The sequence below is a fragment of the Chenopodium quinoa genome, unplaced genomic scaffold (assembly GCF_001683475.1).
Source record: "Chenopodium quinoa cultivar QQ74 unplaced genomic scaffold, ASM168347v1, whole genome shotgun sequence".
Lineage (NCBI taxonomy): Eukaryota > Viridiplantae > Streptophyta > Magnoliopsida > Caryophyllales > Amaranthaceae > Chenopodium > Chenopodium quinoa.
The window spans coordinates 482,820-508,819 of record NW_018742205.1 but is presented as its reverse complement, the minus strand read 5'-3'; the positions used below and the strand labels follow the sequence as shown (position 1 = coordinate 508,819).

Here is a 26,000-nt window from a genome sequence, read left to right as displayed (position 1 = left end):
AAAAAGACGTGGTGATCCTAAAACACCTAATTTATTTTCTGAATTAATAGTGTAATTGAAAAGGAGCACATCAAAATACGTGGTAGGAATTTTTTTAAAGAAGAATGTCCATAAAACTTTGTGATGTACGGAGTAACACGTTAGTCTACAACCACGAACTTGTAAAATCTCAAAGGGAAAAAAAAATAGTTTATTTAAAAGTTTTTTTTTTTTAAAGACATTTATTTAAGAGATTAGATAGAATGAAAAAATATGGATTAAATCAACAATAACTTCAAAAAAAAGTTGAAAGAGGAGAACGGTAGAAGGGGATTGCAAACTTCAATTTTCCCATAGTTGAAATCGTATTAAAGAATATATTTGTAACTTTCAAATGTACATGTCAAAGTTTTTTCATACTAACAATTTTCTTAAACAATAATATGTAGGTTGAGATAATCATTAAAAAAAAAAGGAAAGGGGGGGGGGTGTGGGGGGTGGTGGGGGGGGGGTGTTGGTGGGCATTATTAAAATAGCTAAGGCCAAATAGAAAGTATCAAAGCATTAATCCTGGAAATGGTAAAAGAACCAAAAAGTCTTTACAGAATAAGAAAGGGTTAAAGAAAAATATAAAAGGAGATGAGGAAGACAAAATAATTATGATTAAATGAGCAAAAAAGTTTTCAAACTAACAGCTAAAAAAAAAAAAAAAAGAAAGAAAAAAAAAAAAAACACCTAACTGAAAATGGTTTCATTTATTTTGTTAGCTACCGGAGCAGTAGTCGTGATAAGCATGAGTTTGATGACTATATCAGCTATCTTCTCTGCTATCTGCCCTACTGAGAGGCAACGCAAAACCGATCCATATGAAGGGAAAGATGGCCAAGCCTTCTTTCAGACTGTTTATCAAAGTGACTCGTGGTGATTGCCATGATTCGATAACTTCAGAGGTCAGACTTGGAATAGTCATGCTCCTTAAGTCTCGGACCCAAGTCTCCTGCTGCCAGGAAAGGATTGCTATGATGCAGAGGATTGAAGATGTTATTGTGAATGGTTTCTGAATGATGTTTGCTTAATCACTGTAACTGTGGTGTACGCTGTGTCCCTGAGATGCATAAGGTTGATCTTGTTCATTGTATTTCACTTGATTTCTATTTGTTTCAAATGAAGAATGGAAATTTAGCCAATAATTTACTGGTCTTAAAAGTGTTGCTCATTTATAGGTATTACTCGTATTAGGCATAATGATCAAGAATTCTATGCAACAAAGAGGAAGTATATGCTGATAATTCACAAAATAATAATCGATGCAAATGATCATAGAAACATTGGATTACTGGTACACAATATATTGCATACAAGCTGACTTTTTCTGGTCACCTGGGATTTTTCCCAGAATAATATATACTTTGTATAAATAATAATATAAATAAAACACCAGATAGGCTAAAGGGCTTCAGTATTATCCTGAATATCATCTGCACAGGAAACCTGCAGTTACATGTGATACTGAGATGCATCCTCATTAGATAACCTTCAGTCAGGGAGTACTGTGATGCCATAACCCCGCCAACCATGTCACAGAGATCAAGCTTTAAATGACTGAAGTCCTGTTGATCAAGGCTGAACAGCACTTTTACAAAATTCCAGCTTCATATGACAGATGACCAATCTCTACCTCAAGAAATGTCTTCGGCGAATATGATGTCATAGATTAACTGCACTGCAATCCACAACATGAGATGACATAAGAACTTCTATTTCTACATGCAGCTCATCAAAGTCACAGTTATAAGAATGCTTCTTGGCTTTCTGCAAGCCCCGCAACAGAATAGAAAAGAGATGCTAAGATAACATGAAAAACAACAATCACAACTTTATCTGCTTAGGTCCAAATTTTTACAAGCTGCAGACATTTTTCTAGATCAAACCACTCATCCGTCAACCAGATCAACTACCACTTTCAGGCAAAGTTGACAAAAATAAAGTTTACTAAGTGTAAATAAAGTAGATAAAGTCAAAGGAAAAAATACAGACTAAACGTGTAAAAAGGATGGGATTTAAAAGGTCAATGTGTTGTTATATGAAAGTCTGAGAGGGAAGTGTAACCAGCCTATGTGTTGTTATATGCAAAAGCAATACTTGGCCATCCCATTGATCCAGTCAAAATCCAAAATTAAATTATGAGGCAGAGATAATCCAGATGGGAGTGAGTACAGAGACATTGGAATATTTGAGTAAGTTGTCACACATCATTGCAAATACTAGTACACGGAAATCAAAAGCCCTTGTTCAAGAAGGATATTTAAGCTGCAGAATTTATGCCAATGACAGCATACATACCTTCATCTCTCGGAATATTTGGCTGATCGAACAAAAGCTGACGCAATGCTCCCAAATCTTTGGAACTGAATGGAATTGAACCTTAGTTAGAATCTCAAGACACAATAATAGCATTAAACCCATTTCTTATCTTATTGTACCTGGGCTTTAAAGCAATACTCAAGAGTGCAGAAACCACTGATGATTTAAGGCGGTACCTACATAGAAAAAGGAAGATAATGTAAGCACTAATATGCTTTAACAGTCTTGACACTTGAGGAAAAGAAAATTAAGGCTTCAGCAGAGAGAAATAGCAAATAGCCTAATCCCTCAAATCCCCCTGATGGTTGGAAACAAGTGACAAGTCATAAACAATGAGGAAAGATAATCCTTAAATGTATCACTCCAACCTTACAACTTATACCTTGGTGATCATAAGCCATAAAACCAATTCTTATGAATAAGAACATGCAAAAACAAAGAAGCCAGGTTGAACGTACTCAGAGCTGTGCATCTCCTGCAAAATAGCAAGCCCATCCAAGCAATCTGAAAGACTTGGTTTAATTCCCACCCTTTGCTGCAGTTGTTTAGTGGAAAGCACATGAGATCCTCTTCCAACAAGCTGCCTACTGTCTCTGACCATCTTTTCCAGTGACAGTACAATACTGTGGAAATCCAACCTACACACAGCTCCCAATTAATTTAAAGCTTGAAGTATTCAAGATCATGCTATCATACAATCTAATTCCCCTTTAAATATAACGAGGGGAAACACCCACCAAACCAAAAACACCCAAAGAAGCTAAAAGATCAAGATATAATCACCATCATAGTTTCTATCATTTAAAATTAAAATCCAGGGATTAGAATATATGCGCCAAATTAAGTTAAGTTAATTATGCAGAACTAAGCTCTGATACCTCATAAAACCACACGAAATTTCAAGAGACTTTTTGCACATCACCAACTTTGCTGTATAAATTAAAGTGAGTCTTAAACTTTTTAAACACTAGACAATACCCTAATCATTTGTTCTACTACTACAATCTTTAATATCCTTGAGTATACATTGGATATAAATATATACTACCTCCTTTTTTTTTAATTGACACATTTTAACTTTAGCACTATTCACACACTCCCCTTTGACAGTGTTTTGTGCTTTATACGTAATAAAAATATAATCATGTGAGATCTTGTTAGATTCATCACAATATATAATTTCAAAATATTAAATTTTCATAATTTTTGCTTATCGGTAATTAAAGATATAAATGGTTAAAGTTGTGCACTCGCAGATGTGATTAAAGAAACGTGTCAACTAAAAAGAAACGGAGGAAGTACAAAACAACATATCACTTTCAACTAATCGATCATTTTTCTCTTATACCAACTCTAAGGACTATATTCAATCACCATATCATCAGTAAGGTTACATGCTTGTATGCCAATTCTTGTCCATTAGAAGCAAATGTAGCCTATAATTCTCATATGCAAAAAAGACAGAAATAGTTTCATGAAGCATGAAGCATGAAGCGTAATGATTGTATATGATTATCAAACCTATATATCAATCAATTGTCAGCCAAAGTGTTTTGCCGATTGAACTCACTTTACCTAATTGATTTTCAGTTGTGTATACACAAGTCGCATAATCATCTTACCACAAAACTAATAGAAGGTAATAAACACGTTAAATTGAAACAATTAAGGCAAGCAAATATTGCTTACACAAATTATATATTTTTTCTTTTACTACACATTCTTATATGAGAGCAACTATTGTTATGAAGTTGAACCAAATTTGTTACACTGAAATATATAATTATCCATGTTCAAGTGTTGAGTATCCGACTACGGGTACTTGAGGTGAAATGAAGAGCTTGCAAGCAAAGAGATGTTGGATTAAATACAATGAAGTAACAAGACAACAAAAATAAAGTGCTAAGAAAAACCAATTGAACTAACATAGTCTTCTTAAGTGAGAGCAAAATTGTCTCCAAAGACTCCATTTGCTTCTGCAAAACTGCATCTTCAATCCCATCAACACCCTTCAAACCACCATAATTCCTCTTATTTCCAATCACCTAAATAAATATTTCCCAAAATCATAATCAAATTTCATAATTAATACACCAAGATTGAAACTTTAAGCTACCACAAATCAAATTTAAAAAGAGTGAATTCAAAGTGTATATTAGAGACCTCAATTCTTCCAATAACTGAAGAAGCATTAGAAAACTGAGAAAGTAACCGGGATTGAAGGTCTTCCCAGTGATCCATTTCTTCTCGAACTTTCTTGAATTTCTGTTGATATTTCTTCAGAATATTCTCCATAAAAAGAGAAAGAAGTGTTTAATAGATAGTGGTCGTGGCGGAGGAGGCGGTGGTGGGAGTCGCGGCAGGGTGGTCTGGCTTTGAAAGAAGTGCACTAGTGAGAGTGTAGAGTTGGGTAGGAGCCGAGGGAGTGAGGTTTTGAATTACTACCTCCGGTCTTTATTATCTGCAACTTTCAGAGGGAGTGCGGTTCACGAGACAAAATTTGATAATTATAATTAGTGTATTTTATTCATGTGATTAGGAGGAGAGAGTGTCTAATTAATGGCTGTCTTCCCCTTCCCCTCTACCTTCATTCATGGCTGCCCTCTTCCCCTCCACCTTCATCCATGATAGCAACTTTCCGGCAACTCCACCCTTTTTCGGCAGCCCCCTCATTCGTCTACCCCTCCCTTTTTCGGCAGCCCCCTCCCCCGTCTTTCCCTCCTTTTTCCGGCAGCCCCCTCCCTAACCTAAAAACCCAGAAATCCCAAACCCAAAAACCCAGAAATTGTCACCCAAAATACCTAAAACCCACGCCCTAGAACCCTAACCCAGAAATCGTCACCATCATCACTTTCAAAAACCCAAAACCCACGCCCTAGAACCCTAACCCAGAAATCGTTACCATCATCACCTTCAATAAAACCCAAAACCCACGCCCTAAAACCCTAACCCAGAAATCCGACCATCATCATCACCTTCAATCGAAATCAAACCCAGAAAATCGAAATCAAAACCCAGAAAATTGAAATCAAAATCCAGAAAATCGAAATCAAAACCCAAAAAATCGAAATCAAAACCCAGAAAATCGAACAAAACCCAGAATATTCGAACAAAACCCAGAATAATCGCACATCATCTTCAACTGAAACTTGTGAGGGAGGAGAGATGAAGAGGATCGTTCGTCGGTGGTGGGAGCTAAGGGCCGTGATCTTAGGGAGGAGAAAGACGGTGGTGGGATGGAAGGTGGTCGTAAAGGAGGAGAGAGAATTGTGGTGGGAGGGGCGGTGGTCGTGACTCGTGAGGGAGGAGGGATGAAGAGGTTGAAGAAAGAGATGAATGGGTGGTTGGTAGACGAGGACCTGAGTAAATGGGATGGGTAGAATTATGTTAATGATTTTAGATTAGTTTAAAAAGGAGGTTTAATTAACCTCTTAATTAGTTTTTTAAAATGTTAAGTAAGGGTATTTTGGTCATTTTACAGAAAAAGTTACTATAAATGGAAAAAAATGAATTGTTGCACATAATGTGGGGCGGCCAAAAATAGTAAATGTCGCAGATAATAAAGACCAGAGGTATTATATACTTTGGGGTTGGGTTGGGGCCTTGGTCCCTTGGGGGTGTGAATTTAAAACATAAGAGCTGGTGGTGACGGCGCTAAAACTGTGTTGGGGACGATGGACGAGAGAGTGGTGGTGCTAGATGCAAGTGCACGATGTTATGTCCTAGGATTGTTTGGTAAGTATGTGACATCGAAGTTTGTTAAGTATATGAGAGGGTTGTATTATCATATGGTGCAACCGTTGTATGGGAAATCTTTCGATTTAGGTGAAAAGAAATCGTAAAGAAACTTTCAATATGAGACTTGACATATATATATATATATATTTAATTTAATTTAATTTGATGATCGGCTTAATTAACTCTATTTGCTTTTTAGTTAATTATAACAAGTCTTAAATTACTTGCTAAATGAATTATATTGATTTATCTTTGAGAATGAAACTCACTTACCTAACTTCCCAAACCTCATGAAACATCTCTCAAGCTTCGTAGCTACAAAGACTACATCACAAACTATCTAAAATGGGGAATAAACACGATATAACTACTGAGTAATATTTTTAGCTGTAATTGTGCAAAGTATGTCATTTCACAGGCCTAATATAATTTTTATTGATGTAAAGTGCACTCACTCGTTTAAGATTGTGTTGCTCCACGCACTCATGTTATAACCTACGGAGTATGTCATTGAGATTAATTTTGTGTTTTAATTAAAGCATTAAAAAATTAAATCCCCTTTCCATTTATAGCTAAGCCAATAACCTCCCACACCTATTTGCCAGGTTACGGAATAGGGTCGAGTGACAGGCAAAAACTTGTCTTTTGCCACTCTAAATTCCCATTTTATCTATCCATCCACACAGCTCTGAAAACCCCTCTTCTCATCTTCTCCCCAAAAACCCCTAAAACCCCAGAAAAACAATCCACCATGGGAGATGGAAAGCAAGATTTAATGGCGGTTAATTCAACAAAGGGTTTAATTCAACAAAACCCAATTACCCAAATTCAATCTGAAATCAAAAAATTGGAAGTTAACGTTAAATCTTGGCTTTCTAAACAATCTATTCCTGTTGAAGCTGCTGTTGTTACTGCTGGTGGGGCCATTCAAGGTGCCCTTATTGGTGGTCTTATGGGTACCTTTACGCAGGATTTATCCTCCTCCATGCCTATGCAGCCTCCTCCTGGTAGCCTTGACCCTAATGCTATGGCTAGTTTAAAACAAGCCCAGGTTTATTTTGAGTTTTCTTCGTTTCTCATTTTATTGTATTCTCTTGAGATGAAATTTGATGTTTTTTATGTTAATTTGAGTGTTATTATGTGGGATAGTGAATAAATCGATTGTGTTTAGTTATATGATTAATGTGGGTATGAGTGTATGACTGTTATTTTGTGGGTGTGCATAATTTTATTGTTTTTGGGTATATGTTTAATGTGTGTATGAGTGTTCTTGTATATTAGATGTTTATACAATCTTATAGAATGATATCCTTGAATTTTGTTATGTGTATATCACCTCTTATTGCATTGATTTTGAGAATGAATCCCCTGATATTGTCCGCGTAGGATTAAAAGTTTATAACCATCGGGCGCATTTTCTGTGTGTTGATATTAGGATTAATTGTTCAATTACCTGAAAATGGGATGTTTGGAATTTTGGGTATAAAGAGGTTGAGAGGAGTTCATGAAGTCCCAATCTCATTTCAGAACTGACTAAATGTATTGAGCTCCATATTGGGGAGCTCGAATTGAAATATCTTGTTTAGTTTTTTGCTTTACACCTCTTGGATTGGGGTGGCTTTATAGATTGTAGACACTATGGGTTTCCATAATAAATTTACTACTTTTGATTTTCGTTTGTGTGAAAAGGTTGGGGATTTCTAGTGCTACTTCTCACCAATACATTTGCAGAAAAAAGTCCCTATAGTTTCATTTTGGTACTGACCTAATATATTGAGCTCCTTGTTTGGGAGCTCAAGTTGTTATGGTTTGTCTAGATTTTTGCTTTACATCTTTGGGATTGGGGTGGCTTTATAGATTGTAGACACATCAGTTTTTCATTTTATAATTATATAGAAAACAGAGAGTTTGATTTTTATTTTTGTAAGTACAAAAAATTGTGGGTTTTAGTCCTACTTTTCACTACATTTGAAGAAAACTAGTTACTTTCATGGCAGATGCAGGCTCCCTCCATGGAAGGAGCTGATATAATTCAAAGCTGCTGTATCAATATCTAGTTTATGTATTGATGTCCTACATTTTGTGACCCTTGTAGAAGAATAATAGGTTATTTTCGTTATCATACTATGTGTGGTGTGATGGGGAAAGTGATAGTAATTTATAGCACTGTTATATTTTGGGTGGACTAACAAGTTGCCTCATTTGGAAAAAGGGGGCTAAGTTTAACTATTTCAAAATTTTGTTAATTATTTATTAGCCCCATTTCTCAAATAGAAAGTTGCACTTTTATGTGTGTGTGTGTGTGTGTGTGTGGGATGATGCTTCTGAGTTTATTAAGAATGAAAAGGAGCTACCTTCTTTTCTAATGTATAACTATGTCTCCTACTTGATGACCAAGCTTTCACTTTTACCTTTTACAGCCTTACTCCTATTTTATAATTTGTGCAGTTATTGATTATTTATTTATCTTTATTATTTCGGGTCTAAAATATCTACGCACTTTGAACTTACTGATACAATTAAATTTGTGTGTTCTGAATATCAATGCAATAACTAAGTAACTAACATTTCCTTGATATGTGAGCATAACTTTCAAAGACATTTACTAAAAAATTGGGGAAGTATATCAGCTTGTGCTTCGTTCTTGATAAAGTCTTTTCCTGTTTGTAGGCTCTCTCTGGGGGCCCATTGGTTCAAGCTCGCAACTTTGCTGTCATGACAGGTGTCAATGTTGGCATCTCTACTGTTTTGAGGAGAATCAAAGGGAAGGAGGATGTATGGTCCAGGTAAGCTTGCCTAATTTCCCATTTGTTGATAATTTTCCAAGGCTTGCTATTCATTCTTGCTACAAAACCATTTGCAGCTCTCGCAGCATGACTTTTATTTCTATCTACCCTTTTGTTTTACTTCACTGTTGCAAGTATTGATTTGTGTTTGTTGGTTATTGGCAATGGTGCTCTTGCCTCTATATTTCAGCTCTAATTCTTGACCTGGGAAAAATGAACAAATTGATTAAGTTGAACAATATAATTGTAAGCTAGGCCATCAATAGTTAGAAGTACTGGTTTTTTTTTATAGAAACCCTTGTTTAGTAGACACCTCCTTTGTGTCACTTTATTTCTATTGTTTGTGTGTTTACAGTTTCTTTGTCAAACATGTTTATATATGCATTAACTTGATGAACTGCAGCATGGCAGCAGCATTTGGTTCTGGAGCCATGTTTTCTTTGGTTAGTGGTATGGGTGGGCCAAACCAAGTTTCCAGTGCTATCTCATCAGGAGCCTTTTTTGCCCTTGCTCAAGGAGGAATTTACAAGGTTTGTAATGTTTTTTCTCTAGTCTTATAAATTTTACTTCTTTATACCTTTTTCTTTTCACATTCCAGTATGGCAGTATCAATATTGATGAGCTTGATCAATTGGGAATATGGACTGTTAAGTCTTGATAATCAGACCTTGATTTTTGATGAGAGATAATTCTTGTACTGGATGAGCTGAAAAGACATATTAATAGTGCCGTGTTAGTGCATGTTGAGACTTGCAGGACTTGATTATTTTCCATCTTGTTGGCCCCCTTGCCTATAATGTTGCGGTGTTTAAGATTTTAAGTGATAACTGATCAGTTCAACAACTGTTTCTCACTGACACTGCTATTGTGCTTCATAGGTTTAGTATCAAGATTGTATCTTTTATTTCTATTGAGGTTATTAGCCCTTTATTTATGCAGCTGGGAGAAAAGTTCTCTAAACCATTGGTGGAAGATGATCCGTTCTACGCTAAAACAAGAAGTTTGTTGTTTAGCCTTGGCCTCCAAAGCTATGAGAAAAACTTTAAGAAAGGCCTGCTGAATGATCATACATTGCCATTGCTCAATGATAGGTAAGTATCAATGCTCATCTTTCTTGTCGTCTCTCATTTTATTATTTGTATTGGCAGTAGATTGTAGACTGCTAGATTTGGTGGTGCCGAAAATGGGTTAAATTTGTTCATAAGTAATATAATCTGTTACTCTGTATTACTTGGACTTGCCAATTCACCTCAAGTACCCTTACATACCAAATATTTCGACATAGAATTAACACTTGGTCACTTGGAGCTAAACAATTTCAATATTTCCCTTATGTTGTTTTACGCCTGGTTTTGTACCCATATCTCACTCTCCAGTCCAGGTCTGACTATCTGAGTAATCTAGATATTATCGTGGATATTTGGGAAATAAAAATTGAACTATTGGGAGTGTTGATCTCTATTCTCATCTCTTAAGCACTGCTTGAGGTTTTTGGTCTTTTCCAAAGTCTGCAATCATGTAAACTCTTAACAGCATCTCCTTCGTGTCCAATCATGAGATCTCCATGAGATAGATGATAGATAAGGAAGCAGGAAGAGTTTAGTAGAGAAGAAGGGTCAGGCAGACATAAATCACTGATAGATCTGGACTCTCTGCTCTTTAGATGCACGTTTTACTTTCTTTCTAATGTGATTTTTATACCTTGATTTTCGTGTTTCTTCCCCTGTTTTTTAATTACAGTACTAAAATAGTAACAGTGAAATAAGTTTGATAGAAAACTTCCGAATTAGTCCAACTGTAGCACCTATTATAGCTTATATGCACATTTGCATTTTCACGAATGCTAACAGCTAATGTCTTTGAATGATTTGCATGTTCTTTTCAGTGCTCTTAGAGATGTAAAGATTCCTCCTGGCCCAAGGCTTCTCATTCTTGACCAAATTGAAAGGTTTGATCTTGTGCTCCATTCATGAATGGCATTTAGTATGAATTCGATCTGATTTTTGTGTATTTGTTATTTTTGGGTATAACTTGATCAGGGATCCAGAGCTTAAAGAGAGGCGAAAAAAGTAGTGTGCTTACACTGTTGTCAGGCAAGCTTACGGGGCAGCAAAACATATTTTATTGGTAGAGGGGAGTTGAGTCCTGTACTGTAGGTGGAATTTCATTTCAAAGGTAGATTGTTGTTCTTAAATTTTTAACTACGAGTATGTTGTAGTTATTTTGAATTCTTATTTATGTATGTGAACAACTAGGTTTTTGACATTATTATTCCAATTAATAACAATAAGAGGCGAAAAATTGCGGATGTAGTAGCTAGGTTTAAATACTTTTACATGGCAGTAACAATCTTGTTCAGCTTCCAAGCTACCAATATCATGCTACATGAAAACTTGGCATTCAAGGAGTTTCATCCAACTTAGTGCAGCATTAGTTGAATCTAAACACTTCGAATCATAGTAAATCTGCCATGGTTTTACTGTACATGCAGTTGGCCATATATTGGTTCGTTTAACTTATTTGTGATTGAAACATGGCCATTAAACCTTGTTCTATTCAAGTTTCCAACATCGACTGTCCAACTGTTGCTTATAAATTTTTAGACTTACTAGATTTTGCTCTAATTGATTGTTATTACGTCTCTTCTACTTTTCCAACTTGAACTTTGAGCCTCTATTTTATACGTAAGGCTTCTAATTAGCTCATTGTGTGGAGTCTTTTCCACTCTTCTCGGTTCTTTATGCTTTGCCTTTTCATGTATCAAGGAGTTTGCCACTTTTGAGTTTTGAATTTAAAATGTTGTCTAAATATCTGCTCCGTACTAATTCTGTGGAGTACTTTGTTCTATTTTTGACTTTCTAACTACATCACTTTTAATTCATATGGAAGTTTTAAAAAATTTAAAATATAAATTATATGTTCGTTATGGCCATATCCTCGTTGAAGTTGTCCCTTGCAAGTTGTTACTTTATATCCTGTAATCCGCATGCTATTAGTTTGTAGTTCAATATCATTTGTAATTTTGTATCAATATCAAGGAACAGTTTTAAGAACATCTAACCATTCGAATGAGGGTGTTTAGGTTAATCAAGATCATTTTTGTTACAATTAAAATATATATATATAAAATAACAAACTATTTTATACACAATTATCAAAAAGACTATTTTATACACAATTAATGCAACGTGGTTAATAACAGTTTCGCGAAATTTCTCAATGAAACCATGAATATTGAATACTATTTGTAAATATTTATATAGATGATTTGACATACGGTTTACATATATTACATTATTAGTGGAATTTAATTGAACAATTTTTTCAAAGGATATTGATTTTGAATAAATTTTAAAATAATATACTTATTTCGCAAATACATTGCTGAGTAATGGAGCGAGGAACACAGGGGTTGGAGTCAACCACACATGTCCGTTGTCATGGGGATTTCAAAGAAATGTTGATTACGTGTTGTTTGTACAAATGATTGTTTGATTTTAAAAAAAGAAAAATTCAAATAAATACATGTTAGCGAATACTCTAATTATGATTGAAGAAAAAAAGAAAAATACAAATAAATACATGTTAGCGAATACTCTTATTATGATTGATGGTACTTTTTCCGGATTTTGCAAAAAGTTTAATTGTAATTTTGACTAGATTTTTTAATATTGCTTAAGTGTGCAAGTTTCTCTCACAAAGTCACAATTTCCTAAATAAAAGTGAGTAAGGTTTTGGTAAAATTATATTTTGAATTTCAATAATTATGTTTCATTCATTGGTAGCAAGTAGATTCATACTCGATGAATCAGGAGCAATATAACACTTTTGAAAGAAAAAATAGAGTTAAAAATAATTTGTAAAATAAAAATGAGATATATAAATTAGGAATTAACATCCATCATTATTTTGCCAAACACTATTTAAATTAAGTCCTTCATAGTTTAGTAGTAAGTAGCTTCTTTTGTACGGTGTATATCAATTGAATGCCTATGGCCTATATTTATAGTTGAAGATGGAGATTAGAAGAAATGACCGAAAAATTCCAGAAGCCCTTTCATCATTCTTGTAGCCATAATATTCTTTGCTTCCAATGTCAAGAATTTTCTCGAATGTTTTAGTAGATAATTCTAGAGAAGGTATGAGCAAGTATTATCCTTGCTTGATTTATCTGAAAGCTAGAATATGCACAAACACTCCATCAAATAATGGGCCTATTAAATTTAAGTCACACCCAACAAGATACAAGAAGGTTAGAGAAGTATGAAGTCTAATCTAACCTTCGTGTATAAAGTAGAGTATTAACCTTCGTGTATAAGGTAGATTATTAGACAAATGTCCATGTAACTAGTTTAAGTCCCGTGCAACGCACGGTTTTGGTTTTTACTTAACCTAATTATGAATTACAATGTTAATTTAACAATATTTTTTAAAAAAAATCAATATTTTTAATTGAAACAAAGACTTGATTTTCTTTTCAAAAAAAAATAACTTGCATTTTATATTATATTGATATCAAAAGTTATTGATCATTAAACATTAAAAAAAAATGCAAATTTAATGATTATAGGATTTTATATAAGAATGAAATTTATATTAATTATAACCCGTACAATATACTTATATACGCTATATGTCCCTATTTTGTTAGCATGTTTTGTCCGGCACAGATGTTTTATAACATATTTTGACCGACACAATGTTTTATATAAATTTAATTGACTTTTTTTTTGGGACAATTAATAATCAAGGTTTTTTAATTTTTATTTTATATTTATAGTTATTTAATTTTAGTGTTATTATTATAAATAAATAAACAAATACTTCGTATATAATAAAAGCTAAAGTGTCAATCCTGGTTGGAGCAAAAAAACTTTCAAAGAAAAAAAGACAATGTAGAATGATACAGAGTACGGGAATAGTATATTATTTTAATATATTACCTTATACGTAGTATATGTTTGTTTATTATAAAAAAAAATACATATTATAATATATACGAAAGATATGTTAAAATATTTTCATTGAATGTATATAATATATACTTCGTATATAGTTGCCAAATTAAAATTTAAATATTAAAAGATATATAATTAATATTCAAGAAGATTTGGTAAAGAAAAAAAGTAAAAGTGGCGGGAAATTTTTAATTAGTAAATGCAAGTGTCATGTCAGATTCGCTTTTAGTATTATGTTCCTAGATTGTAGACTTTGTATTCTTTTACATGTATTTAGTCATGGATACTACTTTGAAGCCCAAAAAAAAATTGATAGTTTTACTGCTTGCTAACTGATGAAAAAAAAAAAACTTAAAATAATGATGGGATTTGAAAATTAGCTTGGCATAAATTTAAATCTTCTAATATGTTTTTTACTTGACCTATTTTTTTTTATCACGTTTGTCGATGCACAACTTTAACCACCAATAACTTTATTTCTCTATAAGTAACAATTATAAAAGTTATAAATTGTGATAATACTTATTAAAACAAATCCAACAAGATCTCACATGAATATCTTTTTCCTTACATATAATTCACAAAATACGGTCAAAGGAGGAGTGGTGAACAGTGTAAAAGTCAAAGTGGGCTAAGTAAAAAAGAACAGAGGAAGTATGAATCAGAATTACCCGTGATATATATGAGGCCCAAAGATAGTTATATACCCTCTGTCCAATAACACTTGACACAGTTCTCATTTTCGTATGTCCCAAAATACTTGACACATTACTGAATATAGAATGAGACCACTAATTAAAAAAATAGTTTCCTATACTCTTTTTGGGACCATAAACCCAAAAACTCAATTAAATCCTACATTTTCTCTCTCTTTACTACCCTCTCGGCCTCACCTCCCCCACTTTTTGTTTTCTTACAATATAAAAATACAAAGAGAATCCTTTATATAATAAACACAGGTTTTAAATGAACCCACTTGTAGTTTTTTTAAATTACGTATCCACCCCAAGTCTCAACATCCTAAGTATTATGGGATGGAGGGAGTAGTAAATTATTTGGTTTATAAACTTTTTTCTCTTGAACCATTTTGTCACACTTTTTGGGCTATGTATGACTGTATATAAAACTTGGACAGATAGTCAAACAAGTGAAAGAGTCATATTCTCTCAATTTTTCTATATGTAATCATTTTTAAAATAGGAAAAATTGTACAAAATAATTCGAACTTTGCCTCATTCGTCCAAAATAATCTCAACTTTCGATTATTTTTTAATAATTCGAACTTTAATATGCATTCGCTTTAAATGGTTCCAACCGGTCATCTAACTTGTTATAGCAAGTTATCTAATACGTGTTGGCACATGTGATAGGCCACAAAAAATTAAAAAAAAAATACAAAAAAAAAAAAAATTCAAAAACCTTTCAAAAATTTTTTTAAAAAAAAAAAAATTAAAACCCAAACCCAGCCGGCAGCTGCTACCACCGTCGGGAGGCTGCTGCCGCCGGTATCCCTGCCCCTCCGCCCCCCCCCCCCCCGCCGTTTCTGGCCCCCTTTTCCCTCCCTCGCCCGAAACCAGCCTCACCCACCCAAACCCGAAACCCTAACCCCCACCCGAACCGCAACCACCCTCACCACTCAATTCTCTCTCCTCCAATGTCTTCTTGTCTTCTGCATGCCATGCCTTTCCTATTTCCCATCCCCAAAATTTCCAATTTGCAACCTCAAAATTTGAAGATGAAGATGAAGATGAAGAACAAGTAATTGGGGATTGTTTGGTTTTCGAAGGTGGGGTCTTTTAGGATAGGATGAGAGTCTAGTTGGGTGGGGGTGGTGGTTTCAGGTCAAGGTGGAGGTGGGAGTGGTGGTTTCGGGTCAAGGTGGAGGTGGGAGTGGTGGTTTCGAGTCTGAGTGGCGATGGGAGTGGTGGTTCTGGGTCTGGGTTTGGGTGGGGTGGAGATGTTGGTGGCTGAGCTGGTGTGGCTAAGGTGGTGGTGTTTTTTTTTTCATTTGATTTTACTTTTTTTTAATCTCTGACTTTATTTATTTATTTATTTGACCTATTTAGCCAGTTTCAAGTCATTTAGGACCATTTAAAATTAATAGGGTATAAAGTAGGAATTATTAAAAAATAATCAAAAATTAGAATTATTAAAAAGTAATCAAAAGTTGAAATTATTTTAATTATTTTAAACCAATGAGACAAAATTCGAATTATTCTAAGCAATTTTTCCCTAAAAATATTATACTTATTTCACAAATACATTGCTAATCTTGTCCTTCCTACTTTATTTTTCCAATCCTCTCCTTGCCAAATATTCGTGTTAGAGCGTTGGGCCATTCAAATCTCTCCCAAATTCCAACCATACATCATTTACATGATAAAGTGAAAACGAAATACTATTTAAAATTAATTTTAATAGATTTTTTAAAAAAAAAAATTGTAATGAAGAAGTCTAAACTAAAATAACTTTTGAATAGCAACTAGAGTCATCATTATTAGAATATTATATTCCGTAACATATGGCATTTTTTTAGTAAGATAAAACACGAATGAATATATGAATTAGTAATTTATAAAGTGAACTTTTTTTTTTTTTCCTATTTTAGAAGAGCGAGGCATTAATACATCCCATAAACCAACCCCTTAAACAACGGTACTTTAATAAAGTAATAAAATTAAATAATGCCACAACCTTAGTCCTTAGATGGGAACAACTTATACAAAAATCATGTTCATATTGTTCATTCATTTACATATCTCACAAAATCAGCCACATTTCCTCGATTTTACGACTACAAAACTCTCCCAATACAATAATACTACAAATTAAAATTACAAAATTATTAAAATATTTAAATATTAATGTGAGGGAGGTGAAATGGAAGAAGATTGGAGGAGCACGTGAGCACGTGAGAGTTGATCCATCAACGCAACAATACGCGCGTTGTACTCACGCGCTTGTTCGACGGCTTCAACTTCAAGTTCTCCTATTTGTGAACAAAGTCTCTCCTCGGCCTCTTCCGCCACCCTAACTCTCTCCCAAACTCTGTTAAGCTCTCTCCTCATTTTCTCTTCTCTCTCCAAACTTTCCCTTAGCTCTCTCTTCAATTCCGCATTCCTCTTTCTCATAACATCCATATCGATATCTTCGAATTTTTTTTTTTTTATCCGAGGATTTACCATTGTATTGGGACGAATAAACGACAATAGTAGGTGCCATTGTTGTAACAAATATAATAATAATAATAATATAACACGGAAAGAATGCAAAAACAACACAAAATTTTACTCGATTTTTTGATTTGGGGGTGCGTGGTGGGTACTAAAAAGAAAAGGAGAGTAGTGGTAAACGGTAATAATATAAGTGGTTATGATTATGGTTTGATTGGAGAGAAAGAAGGTTAGAAGGTTGGATGTGTTGTGTTATTGGTGTAAGATGAAATGGCACCATATTTTTATAGGACATATTTAGGATGTCTAGGTTCAATGTATCTAATTATAGCATCTTTCATGATATTGGTTTATCTGTTATTTTTTGTTTCTTTTTTTGTCATATTTATTGTTTTTGTGATCAGCATTGACGTGTATGTTAGTGGAATCATATATTGAGGCTGCGACTCTTTAAGCTGATAAATTTTGATTTTTTCGCGGGGCCGAAACTTCACCATTGATAGTACTCCCCCTTTTCTTATTTTTTTTCTTTTTCCATTTAACTGTGTATGATTTTTAAGACGCGTTTTAAAACGTCTAGATCTTTATTTCCATACACATAAAAATTATTAAAGCGTGATATTAATAAAATATACAATAAGACGAATCTAACAAGATTACTCATGACTATATTATCTTTTATACATTAACGGTAATTTACGGTCAAAATTTTTAAAGTTTGACCCAAAAAATGATAATGGGGCAAAAATAAAGGAACAGAGGGAGTATTTGACTATGTTGCACCGATACGGACACGGACACGGACACGGGTACGATACGGACACGGTAAAACGGCAATCCTAAAATAGGGGACACGGGTACGGCGAATAACTAGGCATATAATATATTAAAAAAACGAAAATTTGACAACCTATTCAATAAAACACTAAGTAATTAAACTCAAAATAAGTCATTTTGTTTAAAACAAGTAATTATTTAGTGTCCGTACCAGTGTAATTATTTAGTACCGTAAAACAAGTAAACAAATTCGGTACTCATCTATCTAAACAAGTAAACAAACAAGTACACAAATACACTCAAGTAAACACTATTTCTTCTTCCTTTCTCTCTCCTCTCATCTATCATTTCTCACTCTTAAACTCCCATTTCTCGATCTCTCTGTCTCTTCCTCCAATCATACATCACAACACTTTGAAATTTTTTTCAACTCTTCAATAACACCAAAAAATCTACTATAACAAGAAAAATCGAGAATTAAGGGATGAATTTAAATGAAAACGAGAATGAGAGGATTAACTGAGAGCACCGGCGGTGACGAGCGAGGGCGACGAGCGACGGGAAAGATTAAAGGGGGTTTCCGTTAAATTCGAGAAAGAGAGGACGGAGAATGACACCTGCGACACCGGTGTGAGTGGTGACGAGCGGCGGTCAGCCGGTGACGAGTGACGGCAGTCGGAGACAATCTAGGTTGCGGTGAGGCTGAAGTTCCAGTTGTTGCCTTGTTGGTGTTTGAGTGACGAGAGAAAGAAGCAGAGAGGATTGAATTTGAGATAGGCAGGAGGACATGAGCAATTGAGCAGTAGGGTTTGAGGAAAATGCAAAATTAGCGTGTCCACTACCAAACGGGCCGTGTCTAGGGGTGACACGGTCCGTGTCCATGCATCGTTTTTTTTAAAAAAAAAATTGGACACGGATTTTGGTGTGTCCGAGACGTATCGTACCGTGTCCCACCCGTGTCGGTGTCGGACACGCGAGTCGACTCGGACACCCCTATTATGTGGCGTGTCCGTGCATCACAGGTATTTGATAGTAGCGTGGTAGGGTAGAACTGTAGAAGCTTCTTAGGTATAGCATTAGCCACTTGCAAGTACTTCATATTTGTTACAGAGTACTCCGTAGTCCGTACTCGTATACTACGACTGAATTTTTTTATTTTATTTTATTTTTTTATTATTTTGACTTTTGTATTCTATTTATTTCTAAATAATTAACATAATTAAATTTGATATGTGTCAATGCACTAGTTTGATCTTAGATATACATATATATGATTAAGTATTAGCAAAATATATAAAAAAAAATGGATACTTCGTATTGTAGAATATCTTATGAATGGCTACTTATTTAACAATACACTCCCTCTTTCCCTATTTTTTTGCCCGATTTGACTCTGCGTGGTCTCCAAGACGCGTTTTAAAACGTCTACATCTTTATTTCCATATACGCAAAAGTTATAAAACATGATATTAATAAAATATACAATGAGACGAATCTAACCAGACTACTCATGACTATATTATCTTTTATAAATTAACGGTAAATTATGGTCAAAGTTTTCAAAATTTGACCCAAAAACTAACAATGGGGCAAAAATAAAGGGACGGAGGAAGTATAATATATATCTATGATAAAATAAAAAATACTCCGTGTATCAGTATAAGTTACTATAATATGATGGTCAAAGTTGGTATATGAATGTTGAAAAAAGAAGTCAAATATATGTCACTTATTTAGAAATGAAGGGAGTATTATTTTTATTTTTGAAAAGTAAGGCCCTGTTTAGTTCACCTTAAAAAAAATAATATTCAGTAAAAATAACTTCAGTTCAGTTAAAATAATTTCATTTCAGTAAAAATAATTTCAGTTCAGCAAAAATCAGTTACTGTAAAGAAGAAATATAATAAGGAATCGGTAAAAATAATTTTTGTTCAGTAAAAAATAATTTCAGTTTAAAAAAATTAATTTTAATTAAGCAAAAATAAGGTGAAGTGAACGGGGCCTGATACCAATATGTGCTTGTATTATTTTCAGAAAAATAAAAAGTGGTGGGAGCCTCAAACCCTCAATTAAGTATTAACCCATTGATTGGATTCATTCTTTCTTTCTCATTACTGCATTATTTCCCACTATACAAGTATTTATTGTTCTATTTACTCCAAGCGAACATTATGGCCTACCATTAATAATGATAAAAAAGGCGTAACAAGCACTATGAGATATTATATGGTGAAGATTAAAAAATGACAAGATAAATATCAATATCAAAAAATGATGTAATTCATGTAGCAGGCAAATTTTTTTCAAAGATGACGTTGCTAATGCTAGGTATAATCCACCTACTAAACTAGAATCCGCATGAATCAAGCCTAGCTATATGTCATAAATTAATTTCATAATATGATTAATGATTTACATTATAGGTATTACGAGAAATTCGAGTAAACTACTCAATCTAAAGTCGCTCTCAAATCTCGATTGGTTGTGGTATTTGTGGATGATCGTTTATGCCAAAACTTTAGTACTCTAATATAATAATAGGAGTATCGGAGTATAACTCCAATAATATCGACGGTATATGCTTTTTATATTGTTGATTATTGAAAGCGATCCTAATCTTGGCTGGATAGTCGAACAAATAAAAGAGTCAAATTCTTTCAATTTTTCCATATGTTATCATTTTTTGTTTCTGCTTTTTCATTTTAAATTTTTATTGTTGTCAGATTAAAATCAACATCATTGATGTTATAGGTACACCTAATCTTTAATTTATAATTAATGTAAATTGTACAAAACGAACTCTTAGTTCTTAATCTTCTTATCGATGAAGGATCAGAAGTGCATGGTGAGAAAGAATGGGGTTTTGACAATATAATTTTTTAGCTAATTTGAGGGTTTAAATTGAAAAGGCATGACTTTTTGAAATGAAGGTGCCATAATTTTTTTTACTACGGTGTACAATTTGCAAAAGGGTTTGTATTTTGTAAGTTGTTCAAAGTTTTTTTTTTTTAACCAATTAAAGTTAGGTTGTTTTTTTTTTTTTTTTAACCAATTAAAGTTAGTTTGAGTGGGATAAAGAAAAAGAATATTCGTATATCAACATAGTCTAATACACGACTACTCATTGTGGACAACAAATTAATTTTACGGAGTATTGAGTAGTATTTTTCTTCATATTGTCGTCACACATGTCCCACATTGATATAAGAAAGAAAGATAATTAGTCTATAAGCTTAATTAAGAGGCTACACTACTCTTACTTTGTAATCGGCATGTTTTTAAGTTACAACTAACACTCTCTTATCTTCTAACATATATAGATTATTCTCTCATGTTGCCCCGTTGTAAATATGGCCCAGGCTCATAAATGAAATTAAAGTAATAATAATACATATAATTAATTGATCTATTAAGCCTCTCATTCTTTAGATAAGGTTATTAATTAGAGTGTTAATTTCTTTGCTTTGTCATACAAGCATGAATACAATAAAATATTATCCCAATAAGTAAAAGGAAAAATCAGTAACCACTCAATAGTTTAAAACGAAATAAAAGATCACAATATTACCGGCGCGAGCCTAGAAATTGTTATATACCTCCGAGTGTACCGTGTATCCAAGGATATTGTTTGCTCAATTCGATTATTATTGCTCATTTTATCATCAAATGAGTAACACAAATACCATTGAATGCACCATCCACCCGAATATATATAACAATCTCTCTCGAGTGTCGGGGTCCAATCATATTAAGGGCAAGTTTATCCCAAGACTCAAACTCTGACACGTCAACTTTCCACTAACTTTAAATTATTTTTTATTATTTAGACTCATACTAAACTTTTTCTAATTTAGCACATTACTCCAAGACTCACTTCAGACTCACTTAACCTCCTAAAAAATATTAACACTCATTATTAAATATCAATAACTATTTTGAGTTGATGAGTTGACAGCTCATCATTGGCCAACAAAAAAAAAAATCAGAATTCTTTTTCAATTTGTAGAGTTGTAAGATGAGTTTTAGATTTCAAAACTCATCTCAAGACTACATATGATCTTGCACCACATTATTGCAAAAAAAAAAAAAAAAAAAACAAGTCTTGTATGTGAGTCTTGAAAATAAACTTACCCTAAGCTAGACTTATGATAATAAATTCAAGAGATAGGACAAATTATGCGTGCTTCATGATCAATGCCTCAACAGGAACAGCCAAATTGAGAGGTGATTTAATGTTTGTTCATGAAAGAAACAAAGATATATTGTAATGGATAAGTCATGGAGAGAAATTGACATATTTCTTGTGAAATTTAATCCATCCTAAATTCTTAATTATTTATGTGGATTTATGGGATTGGGAGTCGAACTCGATTCACCGAGAGACAAATTATTAGACTTTTTTTTTTATTTTTTATTTTTTTTTATCAATTTTATTCATTTAAATCACCACCTCTTACGCGTTAAGTCAATGCAACTCCGTAAGTTAATGCTAGAAAGCAGAAAAGGAGGTAAATGAATCTCATTACTTCCAAACAAATATAGTTGGTGAGACTCGAATGAATTCGTGAACTCAAAATTACAAGATCAGATGAGGTTTCCACCAAGGTAAAATTAATCGTAGAATTTAAAACCTAAATTATTATAGGGTGGCTCATCTCTTGATTAAGGATTCTTTAATACGAAGGAAGAAATAGTTTGAAGTACTTATGAGTAATTTATTAGGTTTTGCGATGGATGAAGCAACGGTCCAATACCAACTCACTAATGTCATTAATTCTTTCTTGAGATTTTTCTTTGAAAAAAATTGATTGTTATACAAATATCTGATTACTATACCAAAGTAAAGAAAAATTGTAGTATAAGCACCTGTCTTTAAATCAACTTTATGTATATAGACAATATAGTGAATGACTGAATGTAGTGATGGTGTGTGGGGTGTCCCTTTTATGATGGCTAAAAAATGCACATCATACTTTATTGATTTGAATGAATTCTTTAACCATTTTTTATCAGTTGATTCGGACAACTAAATTACTTGTTTCTTGATTTGCTACAACACATTGCTAAAGTTGTTTATAGTCTTTATACCTTAAGCACTTCATATCTCATTAATTAATTTATTATTTTCAAAATGTTATACATAGGCCTTAGGGCTATATATAAGTATTAAAAATACTTTTGAAAAATGTATAAAATTAGGAATTCATGACAAAAACACGAGTAGATCAGTGTAATTAGTGTGTTTTTGTCATGATTTTCTAAATTTAAACAATTTTAAAGAGTGTTTTTAATGCTTATATGTAGCCCTAAGGGCTATGTATAACATTTTCCTTTATATTATTATTGAATCACATTATTAAATTTTTATCTCAAATACGATTCCACTTTAATTTAATTAAATGTCTCAACTTATTTTTATCGTAAAATATTGTAAATATTTGTTTTTGGTTTACTCGCTCTAGTTAAATGTAAATACTCCCTCCGTTTTTAAATACTTGTCCCATTTATCTTGAACATGTATGCCGATGTTAATCTTTGATCAATAATATCTTCAATTATCAATAAGTATAAATTCTAACAATTGAAAATTAATAATTTATTTATTGAGAAGATTTCAACAAATACCCATAAGACTCTTCTCAATATGAAGAATTGAGTGTTTTCCTTATTAGTTGGTTCACCTAAAAAACAATTTAGATAAAGGAACAACTATCCTCAATTTGCGATAAATTATTGATTTAGTCGTAAACGCCTTCATTCTCAAAAAGACAGAGTTGAAATTCTGCCTTCTAAATTACAAGTTGCAGATTATGAAGTCAATTAAGATTTAAGAACATGACTTGTAAATATCAACTACGTTGACTTTTAGCATTTTTCACATATAATTTGACAATTTATTTATGATTTATACTCAAATTTATACAATTTTTACATTCTGTAATTAAGATATTAAATTGAATATTTTTTCATTTTGATTTTTAAGCTATTTAATCCCACGATTTCAAGAAAACCAAAATTATACCTACGAGTACACAAGAACAAAAATATTTAGACAATAATATTTCATAATCTTAAACAAGGAGTTACACTAATTCACAAAACCAAAAAAAAAAAAAAAAAACAAAAAAACAAAAAAAAAAAAAAAATAGAAAGATGATCCATCACCACCAAAATTTTATGAGTTACATAGTTATATACTCCATTTATATATGTACAATAATACTCATCCAACCTCAACCCACATAGTCAACAAAAAAAACAACCCTAAAACTTCCAAGATGATGCCCAAAAAAATAAATCATAACATTCATACCACTACTTCCCTCTATATTCAACTTTTACTTTACTAGTTCAAATTACACAACCATACAGACAACTGTCGTGTTCTAAACATCGGAAATAAAACACCCCGACGACAAGCCCGACACTCGTACGTATTAAACATATGATCCTCTTTTAATGCATGGAAATGGAATGAAGTTGAAGAAGTTGTTGAGCATGAGAAAGTTGATCCATCAAAGCTAACAGTCGAGCTTGAAAATCACGCGCTTGATCGACAGATTCAGCTTCAAGATCTCCTAACTGAGAACAAAGCATTTCTTCTCCATCTTCAGCCACTTTAACCTTTTCTAATGCTCTATACAATTCTTCCTTTGTCTTTTTTTCTCTTAGTAAACTTTCTCTTAATTTTCTCTCTAATTCTTCGTTACGCTTCATAAGATCATAGTTTTCTTCGAAATTACTTGCCATAATATTTGTTGTATTAATTAACTTAGCTTGCTAAGATTATATGTTAACAAGTAGGTTAATTTTTGGTAGGAGAAAAATATGCAAAATTTGGTTGAAATTTGGATAGAGGTAAAAGGTGCAATTGAGTGTACAATTTTTTGGCACAAGAAAATAATATAAGGGGTTATTCTCTATTTATAGAAGAGATTTTTGTATGTCTAGGTTCAATGTATCTAACAAATTTTTGTGAGAAATTGTTGACGTAGTTGCTTACCCTTTTTGTCAACTATTTTGCTTTGCAATTTTTCTAAGGTCATATTAAGTTTTATTTGGCCTCAAATGTCAAATTGTTGAAATTTAAATATTGAATTGAAATGTAATGTTCGAGAAACGTATATAAAAGACAATGTTTGAGGATGATTATTTTTCACTTATATTCAATAAAAAAAATATTTAAAAAAAGGCCGTATATTTTTGTGGTTGGGGGAGTACGGGTAGTATTTTATTCAATAGAATGTACTCCATAATATGCAAATTAAATATACTTACAAAATCTTTCTTTTACGTTATTCTAATTGTTCCGTCGGTTTCTTTTTAGGTGGTGCACCAATCTGATATTTTTAGGTTTGATATTATAGACAACTTAATTTATTACGGAGTATTGGTGATTGATATTTTAAAAATATACGTTTATAAAAATACACATTGTGCAAGTTGGACGTCCTTCATAGTCCTTTTATTGATTGCTTGCAAGTAACCACGTGAATTTTGTCCATTTGTCTCCATCAAATACTAAATTACTAAGCAATTAAAACAAAACACATGAATGAATAATGGTAATATTCGTAAACTATTGAATTCTAATCTTCAGATTTACTTTTTACAATTAAAATCTGCACCATATTATAAGAACACAATAAAATTCTACTATTAGTTTCATTATAGCTCAATTTAGTAATTCTGGACGACTAGACTCAATAAAAAAAAATTCATATATTACGTATATTTACTTACGCTTGTCACTTGATTATTCAGTAAAAAATAATTCCATTGAATAAAATTTACACAACATTTCATTATTCCTTAGAAATTAACAAACCCAATATTTTATTGTGAGATAGTCTTAGACACAACCATAAAGTGTGTCTAATGAAGTAATGAGAGTCCACTCGTGCCTCTAGCGGTCTAGCCTAGCAGTGAGGGAAACCAATGGCTCCAACCCTCCCTCCCTATTATGGAGAGACCCTAATCTTTTGAGCTTCTGGACAAGTAGAGCAGGGCTCGACAGAGCGGGACAAATTTCAATAGAGCAGAATAGCTTAAAAAAGCAAGGCCACTATCACCAGAAAAGAGTCTAATCTATCTATACCTTTTGTATAATTTCTTTTTCATCTTACAATACTTTATTTGACATTAGCTTTTCAGCCCTTCACGCCTCATCTTAATGGCAGTGAATGATGAGGCCGCCCCACTTACTCAACATGAGAAACAAAATT

At 32.9% G+C, this 26,000-nt stretch overlaps 2 protein-coding genes across 2 annotated transcripts; one reads left to right on the top strand and one right to left on the bottom strand.

The window, feature by feature from the left end:
• Positions 1-1,268: 1,268 nt before the first annotated feature.
• Positions 1,269-5,745, bottom strand: LOC110727251 (uncharacterized protein At5g43822-like). Its single transcript, XM_021906821.1, has 6 exons — positions 4,507-5,745; positions 4,270-4,388; positions 2,802-2,981; positions 2,463-2,519; positions 2,323-2,387; positions 1,269-1,702 (listed from the first exon to the last, which is right to left on the bottom strand). Exons 1-6 carry the CDS (start codon positions 4,636-4,638, stop codon positions 1,659-1,661), a joined length of 597 nt encoding a protein of 198 aa, XP_021762513.1. The 5' UTR covers positions 4,639-5,745; the 3' UTR covers positions 1,269-1,658.
• Positions 5,746-6,689: 944 nt separating this feature from the next.
• Positions 6,690-11,179, top strand: LOC110727245. Its single transcript, XM_021906814.1, has 6 exons — positions 6,690-7,132; positions 8,752-8,867; positions 9,271-9,397; positions 9,807-9,958; positions 10,753-10,815; positions 10,907-11,179. The coding sequence occupies exons 1-6, from the start codon at positions 6,833-6,835 to the stop codon at positions 10,938-10,940; spliced, it is 792 nt and encodes a 263-aa protein (XP_021762506.1). The 5' UTR covers positions 6,690-6,832; the 3' UTR covers positions 10,941-11,179.
• The last annotated feature ends 14,821 nt before the right edge of the window (positions 11,180-26,000 follow it).